This window comes from Limulus polyphemus, unplaced genomic scaffold (assembly GCF_000517525.1).
Source record: "Limulus polyphemus unplaced genomic scaffold, Limulus_polyphemus-2.1.2 Scaffold9, whole genome shotgun sequence".
Lineage (NCBI taxonomy): Eukaryota > Metazoa > Arthropoda > Merostomata > Xiphosura > Limulidae > Limulus > Limulus polyphemus.
The window spans coordinates 316,244-335,255 of NW_013665619.1; the positions used below are offsets into that span (position 1 = coordinate 316,244).

The following is a 19,012-nucleotide window of genomic DNA, read 5'->3' on the forward strand; positions in this document are numbered from 1 at the left end:
AGGCAACCTCTAACAGCAAGTAAACAGGCTATGCACACTATAAAAAATGGGTATGTTGTTCTTGACACTAAATTATTTTGCCATTGGTGTGAGAGGTGAATGCTGTTTTAAAAGAAGAGGCCCGGCATGGTCAGATGGTTAGGGTGTTTGACTCACAATATGTGGGCCATGGGTTTGAATCCCCATCCCACCAAACATGCTCACCATTTTAGTTGTAGGGGCATTATAATGTGATGGTTAATCCCACTATTCATTGGTAAAAGAGTAGCCCAAGAGTTGGTGATAGGTGGTGATGACTAGCTGCCTTCCCTCTAGTCTTTCACTGCTAAATTAGGGATGACTAGTGCAGATAGCCCTAGAGCTTCTTTGCATGAAATTCGAAAACAAGCAAAACCAAACTAAATTATTTATTCAGAACTTCTCTAGGAATAAACTTAATGTTTGTGAACATGCAAATAGAATGTATTAATTAAAGCTTTTGCCTCATTATGTTTCTTTGAATAATGTTTACCTATTGAAATAGGAATTCCTAAAGATGCTAGGTTATGTTCACAAATATACTTACTGGTGTTAATTTGAAGTGGTCACTACTTATGGAAATGTTGAAAAGGATGTTTTGTTTAGCATAGATGTACATTGACATAGGAAATACCAAGTTGATGCCTTGCTGTATATTTGACAAATATGTGCTTTACTAAATGTGAGTTACTTAGATGTCACTGCTCAATTGAGTGTTCTCATTTGACAAAATATATGGGCATATGTTTCCTCAACTTATAATTTACAACATAACTGTTACTTGACACATTTTATGTAAGACTAGCTTATGTACATGTACATGAGGAAAACATAGAGACCTCTTGGGATAACATAAGGATGTCAGATATAAGGATACTCCCCCCCTCCCAGTGTCAGTTCTTGGGGGCACCTTAGGATACATGTCAGGTTTGGTGACAATCAATCCAGTGGTGTGTCAACTATAAACAGACACATACAGACTTTTGTCAACTAATGGTATTTTCACATGATATATGAAACATGTAAACTACTAATAACACTCATTTTTTAAATTTTCAAACTATCAACTGTAAAATTTGGATCTAGAATCTCTTTGCAATAATATTCCTTTGGAAGCAACCTTAAAACTAACAGCTGTTGTATGATATAAAAATGAAGATGTAAGATTCTTGTAGTATGTTTTTCAGAAACTACCAGATTTTGCAACCAAGGAATCTAATTTTGTTTTTGCTTATAATGTATATGATCAAACTGATGGAATTACAATAAAATCAAGACTAGTATCATCACTTACAAGATTGGTTCAGCCAGGAGACTATTAGTAGTAGTATGACTTAGTACTTTAATTATGTCAGATATTGTAGTCATTTTGAAAGTATTTTAAACTATCTGATGATGAACTTTGAAGAAGTTCAAAAGCTTGCATGGTATATTCAGATCATAAATTAAAAGTAAGTTGTCTAGGTTAGTAGTATTCAATGTTTGAAGAGCCTCCCTGAGGTGGCAACGAATAATCTTTGTACACATTATTTAACTTAGTATCTTTTCATCAAGCACTACAAAAAAGAGAAATACAGATAGTTTGGGACCAGTCCTAGTAGAAAAAAATACAAGTAAAGAGATCATGAATATACATAGTTGTAGAAATACTTGATTTGCTAATTTGTACTCAATTTGGTCAGTATAAACTTTCAATTAGACATCTAAATATCTTAAGTGGTTAACACCTATAGCTCCTTTAATAATTTCAAACAAAATAAAATTGAATAATATAAATTCAGTATTTGAAGTATTTACATGCAAATTTGAGGTTAACAGACAAGTAAATAATGAGCACACAATATTAAAATTTCCAACATAAACAAATAATGAACTAATAAATAATTCAAGTATCCAAACATTTAAAAATAAAGTGATATATATATATTAAAAAATATTAACTTAATCATAAACTAGTCACTCATCTTGCCAAGAAATTAAGCAGAAAACTTAGTTATACTCATTAGCAAAATAATATCAACCTCTGGAGTTAGATATGACATAGACTTATAAAATAATTTAAATAGACTTAAGGATTATATAAAATACACTTAAAATAATTCTTAACTGAATATCAGTCCTTTAATAGATTTATCTCAAGTAATCTAGTTACTTGTTCCACTTTCTTACAATTTTGTAAGTTGTAAATTCATTTTATATTTGTTAAAATGTACATTAGTTGAAGCACATCTCATCAACTAAAATATAATTACATTACAGAAATTAATATTAGTATCATATCTAATTTTTTTGTTCCAAATTACTTTAAAAGTTAATATTAGAATATGTAATTGGTCAATGTTAAAAATATCTAAAATTTCAGTAAGGTATAAAGTGCTAAAAGTTATTGAACAAAGTAATTAGTATAACTATTTTCTCTTTTAAAATGTGAATTTTTTGTCACAAGTTTATAAAAATTGTTACTTCAGACTTTATTTATATTTGCCAAATAAAGGTATATAAAGCTACAATAAATAGACAACTTCATAGTTAAATTTTTAATCTACATGTTTTTTTATTTAATGAACTGATTGCTTTGTATGCTTGAGTGTATCTATTGATATATATATATATATGTACAAAATATATTAATAAAACATCAGGTAAGTGAAAATACTTTCTTCCCTTGATGACAGCTTGTGTATGTTTTGGTATTGATTAAGATAAGGCATTTTTGAATTTCTTTATTAGCTTGATTAACTATACTGATTGGTCACTTTATTAGAACCTCTCACATACACTTGTTGAACATATTATGTATTTGAATATGCACAAAAAATTGTCTTATAATGTTTCAAGTGATTGCCTGAATTCAATAAATGAAGAGATGTAATAATCATCTTATGATTAGTATTCAAGACAATGTATATGAGAAAGGAACTCTCCAAACCCAAACTTTTTTTTCTCACATAAAAGATATAAACCCACTTTTCTAGACCAGTTTTGCATGCTGATTCCAAATCTGTTTTTCTTCTAACACAGCTAGTTATAGAAATATGACTAGTATTATTTTCAGCACAGTTTAGGTAATAATCACATATTAGGCTAGTTAGCATTACAACTTTATTCATTTTTCAGTAAGATTCCCATAAACATTATACACACCATACACTTGGTTAAATTTAAATATACAGTACACACTTATGAAAAAAGAATGTAGATGTAGGCCTAAAGTATATCTACTAGAATCTAATCTAGGTAGCCTGGCTAGATCTAGCCTAATAGATCGACTCTCCTGAGGCTAATTTGGGCTATATCGCCAACTGGCTGGCCCAGTATAGACTGAGCACACATTGTTTCCTTAATAGTTATTATGCAAAAACATTAATTTTACAAAAAGTAGTCTTACATGGAAATGAGAAAATTGTTTTTAAATAATAAGCCTTTTTTGGAAACATTAAAAAGAAAAGCTGTTTAAAAAGTAGGGTCATTTATGGAACTCTTCCCAAACTGCTGAGCCTTTCACGATAGCTAAGCTCAAAAGCATACTTGCTATTAACCAATATTTAGTTAGTCCCCCACAATTCCATGGTTAATGTGTTTAATAATTTTTTTCCTCCTTTTAATTATTAGTACTATAGCATTCTTCTTTGAGAGACATATCTTTTTACTTTGTAAAACATACAAAATTACTTTTTTTTTAGAATCCAGCAATGAGCAAGAAAATATCAAAGATGATATTCAGTCTACCAGCAAATCAAATACTAGTGAAGATTCACAGTCTCAGCAGAATCATCATAAAGACTTAGAACAGCAAAATGATGGTCAGTCAAAAACACAGAGTGCTGATTTATCAGTGTTAGCTGACTCGTGTACATTTTATAATGAGGATGAAACACAATATCCAAATAGTGAAAACAATAACAGTGAAGGTTAGTTATTGAACCTTGTACATTTTTAAAAATGATACATTGTTTGAATATTTCGATTTTCTGATCTGTTACTTCATTGTCCATGTTTTTTATGAGTAGTATGCTGAAACATCAAATAAAGCTATGACATGATAGTTGAAAACTAACTAAATTTAAGAATCTGTATAGATTGAACTGTAAATTACTCTGGTACTTTCATACCTTGGAATTAATAAATTTTGTTTTATTTATATACTGTATATATATTTTACATATTATCTGTGCATTTATAAGTAAGCTTGAAAAGAAAGGACAAAGAGAAATTAGAATATTTCATAAGCAATAACTTTAGAGTTGAAATTGGATAAACAAATTAAATTTTCAGTATTAACTGTAACTGAATAAATCAATTTATAATTTTAATAAAAGAGATGAAAAGATTTTTCATAGAAACAACATTAAAATATATATTCATAACTTAGTCAGTGAACAAATATCACATTAGAGCATATGATATGTTTACAATTGAGCAAAGATAACCTTAAGATAGAACAACAACAGCTCACTTACAGAGGTGAAAATATAAGTATTCAGTTTAAAATTAAACGGATTAAATTTCTATGTATATATTTTATGTTTCATACACAAAGTATATATTTTAATAACATTTCATGGAATCAGCTTCATAACATATGATCTAGTATTCAGTCTGACACAGCATTGCATTGTCATATGTTGTCAAGATACGTGTCGCTAAATCAGATGGGAAAGATGCACATCCAATGCATAATTGAACCTGCCAAATGGTGTAGAGTGACTAGGGCACATTTAACCACAGTTGGTGGGTCAACACCAGTCTAAAACCAGGTGGTATCGGGTATTTATCATCTGGTCTGTGATAGGATGAGGGTCTCTATTGTCTTTACTTCAAGACTAGGAAGCAGAAGGGAAAACACCTCCATCCTGCCATCCTAGTCAGGGCACAGGTGTGCAGACCTAGTACACAACCAACTCCAAGTCACCAGGTAATCCAAAATCTGAATGACAGTAGGAAGGGGGAATGCAATGTGGTGGGTCAATTACAGTCCAAAACCTGGCAGCCTTGGGAATTTATCTTTCAGTCCACAGTAGGAGGAGGGCCCTACCAACAACATGTGTGGTGACTTATGTTGGTTGGTCCTGCTCTAATCCAACACCAGACCACCTGGAATTGATATCCAGATGATGTTATGGTGAGGAATCTCAGCTGGAGGGGTGAACTGTATTGGTGGATCATCTCCAGTAAAATACCAGGCAGCATCAAAAATGTTTCTTCTGATCTGTGGCAGGAGGAGCCTTTCATGTCATCTACACAAAACACCACCACTATACTCTCAACTGAGTGGAATTGAGGAGGGTGTCTCCATGGTCCACCACTCCAAGAGCTGGTTAGAGGCAAGGACTCCTGTACTCCACTCGAAGGGGTGGGGAACAATGTAGTGAGAAGTCTGGGGGAACATACAATAGTGAAAGTGCAGTTGGTGACCATGAAGCCCTATTTTTAAAAGCAAGCTGGTCCCAACTTATTCAACCAGAATTAGAGTTGGTATGGTCTGGGATGGACTTTAGTTAGGAAGCAAAACACTGTGAGGAAACCTCTCGTGATCTTGTGGAATGTTCCATCTCAACAGTAGGCATTATAGACTGGCTGTACAGTGCAGATTTATGGATAAGTATACCTGCATAGGCATCACTTGCCACAGAGTGGGATCCAATGAGGATTGGAAGTTGGCTAATATTACTTCTCATTTCAAGGGAGGTGATAAAAATTGTCCCAGTAATTATAGTCCTATTAATCTTACATCAGTTGTGGGAAAAGGTTTGGAAAATCTGATAAAAGATGCTTAGCAAAGTCATTTAATGAAGTTTAGAATTTTATTGGATAGTCAACATGGGAAAATCTTGCCTTAAAAATCTTTGAAATTCTTTGAAAAGGTTACGGTTTATGTAGATTACGGTAAGGATGCCACATAAAAGGCTTGTAAAAAACACTATCTCTATAGGTGTGTGGGATAAGTTAACTAATTGGATACAAGAGTGGTTTGATGGATGAAAGCAGAATGTTGTTATAAGTGGAGTTCAGTCAAACTGGATTAATATCACAAGCGGAGTACCTCAGGGCTCAGTGATATAGATGAAAGAATGGTCAATAAATTATTTAAATTTGCAGATGATATTAAGGTTTTGGATGTTGCTAGCTCTGAAGACGATATTGCTGCTTTACAAAAAGTATTTAGATCATTCAGTGAGTTGGAAAATAAATGGCAGATGGGTCTTAATTATAATAAATGCAAGATAATGCATGTGGGTTATCATAATTTGAGTTATAAGTATAATTTGTGTGGGAATAATATTAACAGTATTGTGAAAGAAAGGGATCTTGGTGTAATGGTTGATCAGTCTTTTAAGCCATCCAAGCAGTGTGATGTTTATAGTGGTAGGGTAAACAGGATTTTAGGTTGTATCTATTAAGGTTTATTTTCATTGTATAGGTCATTGGTTAGGTCATATTTGAAGTACACTATCCTGCTAAAAGTCATGGGACACACCGCTAATTGCAGGAAAATGGGTGTGATGACAAAATATGCAAATAGTTTGGCCTATAAAGGTGATCATTGGTTCGCTTGGAAGCCATTTCAAACTTGTACACCGAATGATGAGTACATGGAAAGAGCTAACAGAGTTTCAGAGGGGAAGGATAGTTGGATGTCATTTGGGGAAAATGTCTGTACATTCTGTTGCATAACAATTAAACATTCCCAGGTCTACAACTGGCAATATACTGAAAAAATGGAAGACCAAGAAATGACCAGATAGGAGTAAAATACTGACTAACAGGAACTGATGCACCTTGAGAAGGCTGGTTACCTCATCTTGCCATCAGACCCTAGAGAATCTGTGTTTGGAGATGCAAGCAGCCACAGGCGATCCTATAAGTGTTTCCACAACACGTCGAGAGCTGCATGTCATGAATTTTCATGGAAGAGCTGCAGCCCACAAGCCGTTGATAACAAAACAAATGCATGCTGTAGATTGGCATGGGGCAAGGCACACCGAACCTGGACTGTGGATCAATGGAAATTGGTGCTGTAGAGCACCGAGTCAAGCTATATGCTCTTCCAGTCTGATGGATCTGTTTGGATATGGAGGATACCTGGAGAATGCTTATTACTTGAGTGTGTTGTCCCAACAATGAAGTTTGGAAGTGGCAGTATCAAGATCTGGGAATGCTTCTCGTGGTATGGACTAGGTCCACTTGTCACAGTGTATTGATTGATGTTCTGAACAATTCTGTGTGTCCTGCATTGTGGCAATTTTATGGTACCAGCCCTTACACCTTCCAACATGATAATGATTCATGACACAAAGCAAGGATTGTAAATACGTGGTTTGAAGAGAATAACATTAGAACATTGCAGTGGCCAGCACAGAGCCCCGACCTCATCTCGATAGAACATCTTTGGGATGAACTGTAAAGCAGAATTAGGGCAAGGCCAAGATGGCCCTCTTCAGTAGTAGAGCTTACTAATGCTTTAAAGGAGGAGTGAAGTACAATACCACCAGCTTTCTACCAGAAATTAATAGACAGTCTTCCATGATGCATTGAAGCAGTCATTAAGGCCAGAGGTGGGCAAACACACTATTAATTTCTTGGAATAAAGACATGTTTTATTTATAACTACCCATGTTCCATGACTTTTGGTAGGATAGTTTATTTTGATCAGTCTTGGACTCGTTACCTTAGGAAGGAATATTGCCTTTTTTCTCTTGAAAAAAAAAGAAGAGTTTGAGGGGATCTGATTGAGGTGTCTAAGATTGTAAAGGGAATTCACAGTGTTGATGCATTATCTCTTTTCATACTTAATTGCAAGAATAGAAGGAATTTTGGCAAGATAGAACTCATCTTCAGCTCAGACAGTTTTATTTGCCTACAGGGTGGTTGGCCTCTGAAATGGGTTGACTTTGGATGCTGTAGAAGCAGTAAATTTAAGTGAGTTTAAGAGAAGGCTTGATAACTATATAAATGATAAGAGCTGGCTTTCAGATTTTTTTGTAATTTATTCATTTAGTAGTTTTAGTTTAGAGGATGGAACCAGTGAGTCCCTTGTTGTCACTAAACATTATGTTATGTTATGCTAGTTTGGAATTGTGGTGGATGGCAAATGCATCCAGAAGTTGAGTACCCCTTAGGGGGTGCACAACCACAGAAACACCTGAGGATGTAGGGATCACTCCATGGAGCACATTTTGTCAGGATGAGATGAGCATTCTGCAACAAGATTCAGAGCAGCTGGGACATGACATGCCAGCAGGTATATGTGAATGGTCCAAGAAGACAAGTTCTAACGTTTGAAAACAAAGCAGACTTGAACAGGTACCCCCCATGTCAATTGATGTAAGAGACGATGGTCAAATTGTTGGAATGGATTCTGACCAATTTATCTCATATCAAGGTAAAAGATAATCCAAATCTTGATGAGTGGCAAGTAGCTCCAGAAGATTTATGTACAGAGCTGATTTGACCAAAGACCAATGACCTGCGATCTCCTGGAAATCCATAAACACCCCCAACTTGTCTGGGAAGCATCTGTAAAAAGATGCAACTCGGGATGGGGAGGCAGAACAGGAATGCCAGCCATGGTGTTGTCCCTATCAAGCCACCAGGTGAAATTGACGTGTAGTGAGGGAAGGAGAAGGATAACGGAGCTCACGGGATCCTGAGCAAGATTCCAGTGATCATGCAACACCAACTGAAGAGTGCACATGTGAGCATGACCCAAGGGTTTGAGAGCTTCCATGCAAGTTCAAGTTCCCATGCAGTGCAGTGAGAGAAAGAGAGGATTGAGCTTTGAGAACACATGTGAAAATTAGACATCTGGACTCTAGTATGCCAAATTGAGAAGTGAAGATTGAGTTCTACAGTATAGAGGGAGTCAGTTGCACCAGGAGGGTGTGTTGCACTCCTATTGGTGGAGGGTTGTTGCATGCTTATTTGCCTCTTACAGCACAGGTATACCACGTGTAAATACTTTGGGATAGATTGGAGTATCAGGGCTAGTGGTGAGCAAAAATTATGCATATAGAGGGCAGCTCTGCATAAGAAAAGCTATTATGCGAGAGAGGTGAGGTATCTTATCAGAAGTGTAAGTATGTACACTGCATTTTTTTTTGTTTGTCAAATAATAAAGATTGTTTTTATTTTTATCAACTTTGTCCAGCTTCATTATCTTACACACACTAGGAAGACTCAGGTTATCTGCTTCAGAATCACTCTCCTTATTTCCTAGAAAAAAAAAACTAGTTATTAGCAGGTTTGTCTATTTGATACTTGTTGGGAAATCAGCTTTTACCTGAAAATACAACAGCAAGTCTATTAAATTTTTCTTTAAATATGTTGGAAGCTTAGTAAATTTGCAGAAAATATTTTTATTTATAACTTCATAAATTTTAATGATACACTTATGCTTTTGCTTTAGAGAATGAGTAGTGCAGGTTTTTAACATAAGAGAAATTTGCATACTAAGACATCCAATAGTTTAAAGTAAACTCTTAAAATCAACAAATTATTTATAGCTCAAATTAACACAGTTTGGGATGATGTTAACTGGTTCATTTGATATTCTGGTTTTAGTATTTGCCTTTGTTACTGGAGTGTTATATAAAGCTCTTAAATATCATTTCATATATATAATGACTGATAGGTTGAAACTTATTTTCTACAAAGACCAGTTTTATGGACTTTGAATTTCTTTATTCTTTTTTACATAACATAACTTCTAAAACATGTATAATTATAGAGTTAAATGTCTGTTAAAGCTGGTAAAACACAAAAACATAAAATAAATGATGGAGCATTAATCAAGACTTTAGTAATTTTATTGTTATCTGTATCACTTATGTTTTAACTAACCCCTGTAATAAACTGACCAAGAAATATGTAGAAGAAAGTATCTTTAGTCTTAAGTGATGTTTCTTGACAATGATAAACTTATATGAGTTGTATATTTTGTCACCTTGATCATTTAACACTCAAAAACTTTGTGCAGCTAACTTTAATATAGTTTTTGCAATTATTTCTTGACTGCCAGAAGTTTAACCTTAATGATAATTTGAGGAATTAAACTATTGGGTTTTGATTTGTGGCAGACAAAAGGTTGATCTGAATTTTTAGTTCTTTACACAACTTTGATTTGAAATTTCTAATGAAATAATTTGTGAGGGAAACATTTGTTGTTTTGTACTTTGAAATATTAATAAACACGTATGTACGTATAACTTTTAGGTGCTTTGATGATATATTCAAATTACCAATCAACACAAAAAGAGTACACAAAAGTAGGGTGGTTTTATGGAATGTGTTTTCATATCTAGCTTATCATAAGTTGATAAGATTAGACAGTTTGATTTTAAGTATGTTCTAACATAAACTAATACTTTTGAGAAAGTATTTATTAAACTAATAGACATTAAATCATATAATTGAGAACTAATTTGCCTAAACAATTTTTTTTTCTTTAGTGACATGATCTTGAGAAGAAGAGATCTAAAGCCAGTTTCATCAATCTTTCATCACTGATACAGAGAAAAAGAGCTTAGAAAAGCATTTATTTACTAAGTTTTGTTTATTTCTTTGCAGCATATAGTGTCAGACAGGAATGAATAATTCATCAGTACTTAAATTGTAAGTCCAAGTCAGTGTTTGATATAATTCTTGTTTTAAATCAGATTTGGAAAATCTTAAAAATCTAGTTTCTTGTAAGTTTGAACAGTGGACGATAATAACTGTGGTTTTGTTTTTATCTTATTTAGTATAATCATTTGTGTGATGATAGTAGGTGAAAACACCTCTGGTATGTTTGTTATATGAGTGATTTTTACTTTTGTTCAAACTGTTTGTAGTTAATTTTCAAAAAACAAACTGTACAGCTTTGTATGTAAATTAATTTTGCTTTTGTACAGTTCATAATGCTTGACTTAATCAAATGAGAAGCATGTATAACTACCTTCTTTGCAGAAAATATGATATACTAAAATAAACAAGCTTGGATGTAATTATTTTATGTTTCAAAAAGAAGGAGCTCTTTAGTGTAGTAAAAAGTAGAAAAGCTAGTTACACTGTGTTATGATGGAATTGTAGAATTTCTGTTACTTTCAGTTGTACCTAATTGTTAATTTTTGGCAAGTGAATATAGATTATTATTGAATATCTGTATAAATGTATATGATTTTATTTGGAGGTCACAAGTAATTTCATTTTTTCTCACTCTTATTATTTTTCTGCTTAGACACTTTGAAATTAGAACTGTTATTTTTCTGTTAAGAAAATATATATATATTTTTAATTTACAAAGAATGTTTTACTAGGTAGAAGCTTGGAACTTGTACAGTTTATTGTACATTTCTCTCTTTACAGATTAAGAATATTTTCCCAATACATATATTTTTTATCAGAAAATTGCTCATCTTTGGTTTTCTTACTTACTAGAAACATATTTATAATAATTTTTTTAAGTTGACTTTCAATTCTATTAACATTTTGGTGATTTGACAAACTAGAAACGTTATTTTCAGAAATAACATTGATGAAATCATCAGAATTTAGATTTATAGATAAGAAAAATGAATAATGAAATACAATCTAATTATTAGTAGCAAGATCCAACTAAATACATCAGAAATTGTAATTAAACAACATTACTCTTTTCACCTGTGTAGAGCGTACAAATGTGAATCATAAAGCACAGAAACTGCCATGCAATTATTTTTCAAATCATATTAAAGGTTGTCTGGGTGGATTTTAACCACTGTTGGCACACACAAATTGTACAAAATATTTTATACCCAAAAACTCAATCAGTAGTTAGTAGTCACTGAGATGTTTGCTAGGTGACCAAAAACTCTTAATAGAACAAGTTTACTTATTTTGATAAGCATGCATCAAAACCAGAAATGTAAAAAGGTTTCAGAAAATAAGTCTGAAATTAATTTTAAAAATCTTCAATTCCACCCAATGGTCAAAGTAACGTTAGTTTTCTAATTTTTATACTACAGATAATTGGAATGTTACTGTTTCAAAACTATTACTATTTTCAATATCTGATTAATAGTTATATTATTCTGATACTCAAATGAAATACAGAATAATTTTTACTTTAATTTTTTTTTGTATAATACATATGCTTGTTTTTACTTGACCTATTCCTGTTCCAATATATAAACTTCACTAATACTGTTATTGTGAATTTCTACCTCTGTATAAAATGTGTCTATAACTTTTCCTGGTAATACAGAATAAGAACAATTTGATATGTAACATTTTTTTCTAACATCAGTATCTTTGTTTTTACTTCCCATGGGTATTTACTATGGGATGACTATAAGTATTAAAGAGAAGCATAACACTTCACAAATGATACCTTGAAAATAGTAGTCTCCTAGTCGATGAATACCTTTACATCATTTCAGTCAACAGAACAGATCTTTATCTGAAACGTAAATCATAAATTTCTTAACTTTATTACAATTATGTACAAATACATAGTTTATACTTGGAAATAAATGTTCAAAACTTTGACTTGCTTGTAAATATGCAGTAAAGGGCAAAGAGTGTTATGAATGTTAATGTTAGATTTAAAATTCCATATATCAAGTTACTGATGTTTTTAACATTTTTCATTGTCGAACAATAAAGTGAAGACACTTATTTTTACCGTATATGATTGATAGTTAGGACACACTTATACATTAATCTATTCAACTTAAACTTTCTTCATGTATTGCAAGTTTTTGTTACTCTGCGCTAAAACAATTGGTCAGAAAGTTATCAAACGAAATTTTGCATATCTCTTGGGCATCCTGGAGAAAACGTTTGTTATTTTTAATTTCCTTGAAAGATGTTACCCAGGTTGTTACGAAACATAGAAAACATGAAAGAAACACAAATCTAGCATATATTCATGTCAAATAAATAAAGCTCATAACATTTTATACAACATTGTTTAGTTGCCTGTAGTCTGTGTCACGTTAGTTAGAGAGCTGTACTGTAGTTTATTAATTTTGATAGTTGGAATCTATCCAGGTTTTATATCCTTTACTAGGCTTGATCAGGATCTGTCTCATTTTGAAGAAACTAATTTTCTTATTATATAACCATTTGATTTTACCACTTTTGAATTGAGTACTTATGTCAAGTTATGATAGGCAGCTTATTTCACAGCCTATACACTAATGGCTCTTCAAATCAACATCTCAAAAGCACGCTTGTTATAGGTTAAGGTAATGGGAAAGTCCAGTTGTTTTGTATAGAAAATATAATAATTTTACTATCGTATTTAGGAACAAAAGTTGACTTTGGCTATGAATATGATATTCAGTTGAATGTATATTTTGAAACTAAATGAAAGTTTGAATGGTATACATTTTAGAAAACATAAGCTAAACTAGAAGACTTACCCTGTCACAAATATGTAAAACACGAGAAAGGTGTTTATATATGAAATAAGTAAATGATTTAATGTTGCAAAGTGAAAACAATTTACTACTATAATATTAAAATGCACACAATTTAAGATACATAAAATTATTCTAATTTTACTGTGAAACAAACTTTTTTGCAAATTAAGTACTATCCTCCATGATCTTTTGACAATTTACGAATAATTGAAATTCAGACCTAGAAAGAAATTTTGTTAAAATTAAAGTGAATGTTTGGAAATTTATATTTTTGATTATGTATATATATATGTGTGTGTGGGTGTACATGTATATATGCATAATTATGCATACCAGTGAATATTTCTATTTCAAACAGCACATTATAAAAAAAAAAATTGTTATTATTGTATAAGATGGTCACAGCTTGAATGATTGAATTACCATAAATTTATTCCATAAAAAATAAAGTAAAATAACATTTACAATTTTGAAAACAGCTATCTGCATAACATGTATATTAATAAAATTAAAGAATTTTTTATTTTTGGTTGAAACCCGGTGTTCTGGTATGTTAATTATTATTAATTCATGTCTGGTCTTGTTTTAAGTATACTGTGTAAGCAGCTTGAATAGAATGTTTTTGAATAAATTATTGATATAATATGCAACGTATATGTATGTTTCTTATCTGGTATTTTCAGGTAGAAACTGATTTTCTGATAAGTATAGATAGATCTGCTAATAAAAACAAATTAATTCAGGAAATAAGGAGAGTAGTCTGTTTTTGATAACTTGATAGAGTTTTCCTAGTGTGTGTAAAATAATGAGACTGGATGACTTTAGAAAAATTAACACAATCTTTATTATGAAACAAACCAAAAATAAAATACAGCGTACATGCTTGCGCACGTAAAAAGAGGGTCACTTCTACTGGAATTACTAATGGTACAATTATTCAGACTATTATTCTTGTCTTTATTATATGTATTATTATTATTTTCCCATCATTTGAACCAGTGAATTTTCTGGCCACCATCAGGTGTTATATTGGACATTTTTTTTGTATGCATCACAACCAGAAAGATTTTGTAGAATTACCAGGATTCAAACCCCTGAACCTGTGATCCCAAATATGGGCACTCTAACCACTTGGCTATCAGGAAGTCGAAATGTTGTGAAAATAATAATACACATAATAAAGACGAGAATAATAGTCCAAATAATTATACCATTAGTAATACTAACACCTCGTCTCAATCATTCCACAAAACTACTTCTACTGGAACTTAAGTAGCTCCACAGCTTTCTTTATCTCATGACAGACAGAATAAACATTATCCATTGTAAAGAATGAAGAAACAAAGCAACTAGAATAAGGCAATATCAATGTCTTTCTCTTCCACATTTTTATACTAAAACTGCATAAAAAATACACAAACGAAAAATTGTAAACATTCTTATATAACTCAAGCAGGTTGAAAACATATGATATGCCTGCATATCACTTTTTCCCTTCTTTCTCTATTTCAGGTTTGTCCTTAAGCTGATAATTAAAATTAACTTTAAAATCAATAACATTTAAATTTGCTTCACGATCAAGGAGTACGTTAACTTTATTCTAAAATCACATACATGCCACGAGAACATCACAATCCCATCAACAATGGATCACACTAATGTACAAAAGCACAACTTCTTAATACATTTAAAAAGGATCACAACATCAGAATCAACAAATAAAAAAGTCTTTATTCATGCTTTAAAAATACACGACAATGCATTATAAGATAATGAAATCCTATAGCTTTAACCTTTAAATGTATTAAATAATGGCAATAAAATGTTAACTTTGTACTCTTTTTGAAAATGAAATAGAACGCAATGTAATATACTTTATTAAATAAAACCTTTTAATTATAGCTTAATGTAAAAGTACTTCTATAAAAGAAGAAACATTTAGTGAACTAAATCATAAAAATACAAAACACAACTGAACAGGATCCCTCACAAGAATTAAATGATGAACTATGCAAATAAACAATTACAAGAATAAACTCTTTAACTTAAGAAAACATGATATACACTTTAGTGTATATAAAGTAACATGAAAGTTCATACTTACAATCACAAAAAGTAAGTTTAAAGAAGAAAAAGCAATCTCTGAACAAATGAAGATGTACTATCTACTTTAAGAGTGGACAAACAAAGCCTAATCACAAAACTAAACTGAAAAGAATCAATAACGTTTAGCAATGAAACATTCATTTTACTTTTAACAGGGAGTAAACATTTTAAATCAATTTTAATGAAGAACTGTTCCCCTTGAGAAAGGGGCAGTGTAACATGACATATTAACATATCAAAATGTATGAAAACTGACAACATTGGTCAGCTTAAAATTTATACTTCTAATATTCTGCATCAAAACATAACAAAAGTCCTTTGTGCAACTGAACAAAGAAATGTTGAATATTTATATACATTATATATGAAATTAAAGTAGTGTGTGCAAGTGAACAATGACATGTTGAACATTTATATACATTATATGACAATAGTGCTTGAACACTACAATCTGCTCTAATGTGAGCTAGTTGTAATCATGTTAGTTGGCTTGAAAGTAAGTTCAACACTTAGTCTCTTTTGGGATATCTCCCATGGTCACTTTGCCAGTGATACTTTGGATGGTTGAGTGGTGTACACTTTATGAGATCTTCCAGCATGTCTGGCCCTCAAGGTGGGAGCTCCCTCACTGATGGCAGGTGCTGTTAGTTGTGCATATGTGGAACACCAGATAAAACTGTGTTCTTTAATACTACAGATAAAAATCTGTGAGTCTCTTTGTTACTGTTGTTTCTTCCAAGAAAAATTCACCACATGTAGATTGTCTCAATGTCGAAATTGAAATATTCCTTTAGTATTAATGGAAATAACGGGAACTCTATATTTTCATTAATATTTTCCAGGTTTTCCATCGCATTTAACTTCATATATTTATCAGTTCTTAATGTTGTAATCGGATCATTTGTCTCTATCTTTGTTGTTATTATGTACAGGAACACTGTATTTTCAATAATACTTTCCAGGTTATTCATAACAGTTAACTTCATATATATTCATTAGTTCTTTATGTGGTCGGATCCTTTGTCTACATGATGTTATTATGTACTTCTTATTTCGTACCAACATTTTTGTGTAATTGATTGATTTGTGTTAATGGGTCTTAAAACCACCCATGAATGACCTCATTTAATGTTTCTACAATTTGTGGTTTATACACGTGTATTTGTTTATATACATATATATTGCCATATACCTATGCTGCCATTACAGTTTGTCAAGTACCCTAGCAATTTATATGGCTTGCCTCTGGCTATTGCATGAACCTTTTCAATAATGTACGAATTAATTGTTGAAGCTATGTTCGGTAGTGACACTAGTGTCATTTAGGGGCAATCAACTCTACTCATTTATATTTCAGGCTTAATGAAATAAATAATCACTGCAAAATTCAGACAAATCAAGGTTTGTGAACTAAAAGTATTTACTAAATTGAAATTTGTGCTGTTACTATTGTCCAATAAGCTGAACTACCTGGTCTCTTTCCTACAAAGATTAATGACAAATGTAGTGAGTACTGTACGACATGCTCTGCAGAGTTCTCACCAATCAGCTAGATTGTCAGTTTGATTTTCTCAAAAAATGAATGGTGTTTCACATCAACCAATTAATTAAGTGGTTCATAAAGCAAGGGATCACAATACTGTATTAATCACTGATTTTTCAGTCACATTAGCATCTTAACTGTCGATAATAAAGCTGTAACTGTACAATATAGTACATGCATTGCATTTTGGTACCACTCAATAGCTTGGAAAGTAAGGAATACCACTTTCTTTCAGTCACTGATCATGGAGATCAATATCATAGCTGTCAATAATTGAGAAGCAGCTGTAAATGCAGTTCATACATTCTTCCAGACCTTACAACCCGACAGCTTAGAAACCAAAGAATTTGTTTCACTCATTGGTTGCATGAACTAAGGGATGTCTTAGCCTGTAATCAGATGAGAATCCCACAGTGTAGTGCACACATTATTGTGTGTGCATTGCTTGAAGACTTGGAAAGAAAGGAATGCCACTTCCTTTCCATCATCTGTTTATAGACATAATGATAGTCTTAGATTTGATGATCAATCCCACCCATATTGATTGGGCAGCCAATATTTGTATTTCATCCATCAGTCGGAGCTAGTTGTCACTTTCATTTCCAGTGATTCCTCATCTGGTTCATTAAAGACAACTGTATAAGCCTCTGTAGTTTCATTTTCCTTGTTAGGTAAGTTAGGATGACTCATAATGGTGTCTTTGTCCTCTTCTGGTTCATCAGTTTCCTTTCCATCCTTCTGGCCAAGCCAGTGCATCAAAGACTTGTTTGTGATGTATGGATGCAGCTTACTAATGTGATTCACGTGGTTTCACATGATCCACATTCACTGTAGCTCACATGTTAAAGAACCAATTTGTTAGAATATCAAGTAAGAACCAATCCAGCTGGATCTAATTTGCTTTCATGTCATTAACATGCATCACAACCAGACCCAGTTGCCATTTTAGAATATCCATTCTTTCACCATTCAGTTGTAGCGCTTCTATTAACATACTGCCTTTCCGAGTTGTTGTTGGGCAGAATTGTATGCATTAAACAACATCAATTTTAGCCATTCTATATACCCTTGGGGACACTGGGTAATTTCTCATTGTAATGGAGGATCATACATCATATCTACTCGGAGTAGCATCTCCTGTCCAAACATGAGCAGGTCCAGGGAACTGCCTGTCACATTATTTTGTATACAATCATCACATATAGCAAATGTTAATTCAAGCTAGTTCTGTTGGGATTAGCAAACTTCACAAACATACACTTAATAATCTGTATTACCTGTTTAGCCAAACCATCAAACTGGGGGTGATAAGGTAAAGTGCATAGCATATCGACCATTGGATAAGCTTTCACATTCTTAGTGAAATAGTTGACAGCAATGAGTATGAAGTGATGACCTCTCACAGTCTCCTGGTGATATGTAGGACTATCCTCTGCAGAGGCTAGCCAAATTTGTTGGAGTTTACCCTGTTTCAGCTGTATGGTATGTGCCACATAATATTTGTGTGGCACATGCCATACAACACTCACACCAGTGCTAAACATCTCAACTCACTCATGATCAGAAGTACCACTATCATATGTTAGCACAATTGTGGGTTCAACCTTGATGCCAACCAGTTGTTGTGCTGTGCAAAGTCCACATTATTTCTTGTCACAGAGCTTTAGAAACCACTAGTTGCAGCAGTGTTGAGCATCATGCCTTGTGGGGAGACAACAATGGCACAACACACCTTCTTGAATTTGTAACTGCTCATACAGTTACCACAAGTTATGTGCACCCATGCTATATTTTTCTACTAGTCCAGTACCTCCTGAAGCATTAACTTTGACATTAATCCACCAGTAGTATCTTCTACCACATGGTATGGCTGAAATGACTCTGGTTTCAACTCTCACACAGTGCCAAGGGTCAGAATATTCCACAAATGGACATGGTCTCACCCATGTGGTGTGACAGTCCA

The 19,012-nt window shown here is 32.7% G+C and overlaps 1 protein-coding gene across 3 annotated transcripts in view; it reads left to right on the forward strand.

Moving 5' to 3' along the window:
- LOC106478156 overlaps positions 1-10,530 on the forward strand; it is a 101,440-nt gene extending 90,910 nt beyond the window's left edge. For all 3 annotated transcript variants that reach the window (XM_013938680.2, XM_022381724.1, XM_022381716.1), the window contains exons 8-9: positions 3,702-3,929; positions 10,467-10,530. In XM_013938680.2, the coding sequence (XP_013794134.1) occupies positions 3,702-3,929; positions 10,467-10,474 (236 nt within the window). In that variant the 3' untranslated portion in view covers positions 10,475-10,530. The remainder of the gene's footprint in view (positions 1-3,701; positions 3,930-10,466) is intronic.
- Positions 10,531-19,012: the final 8,482 nt, after the last annotated feature.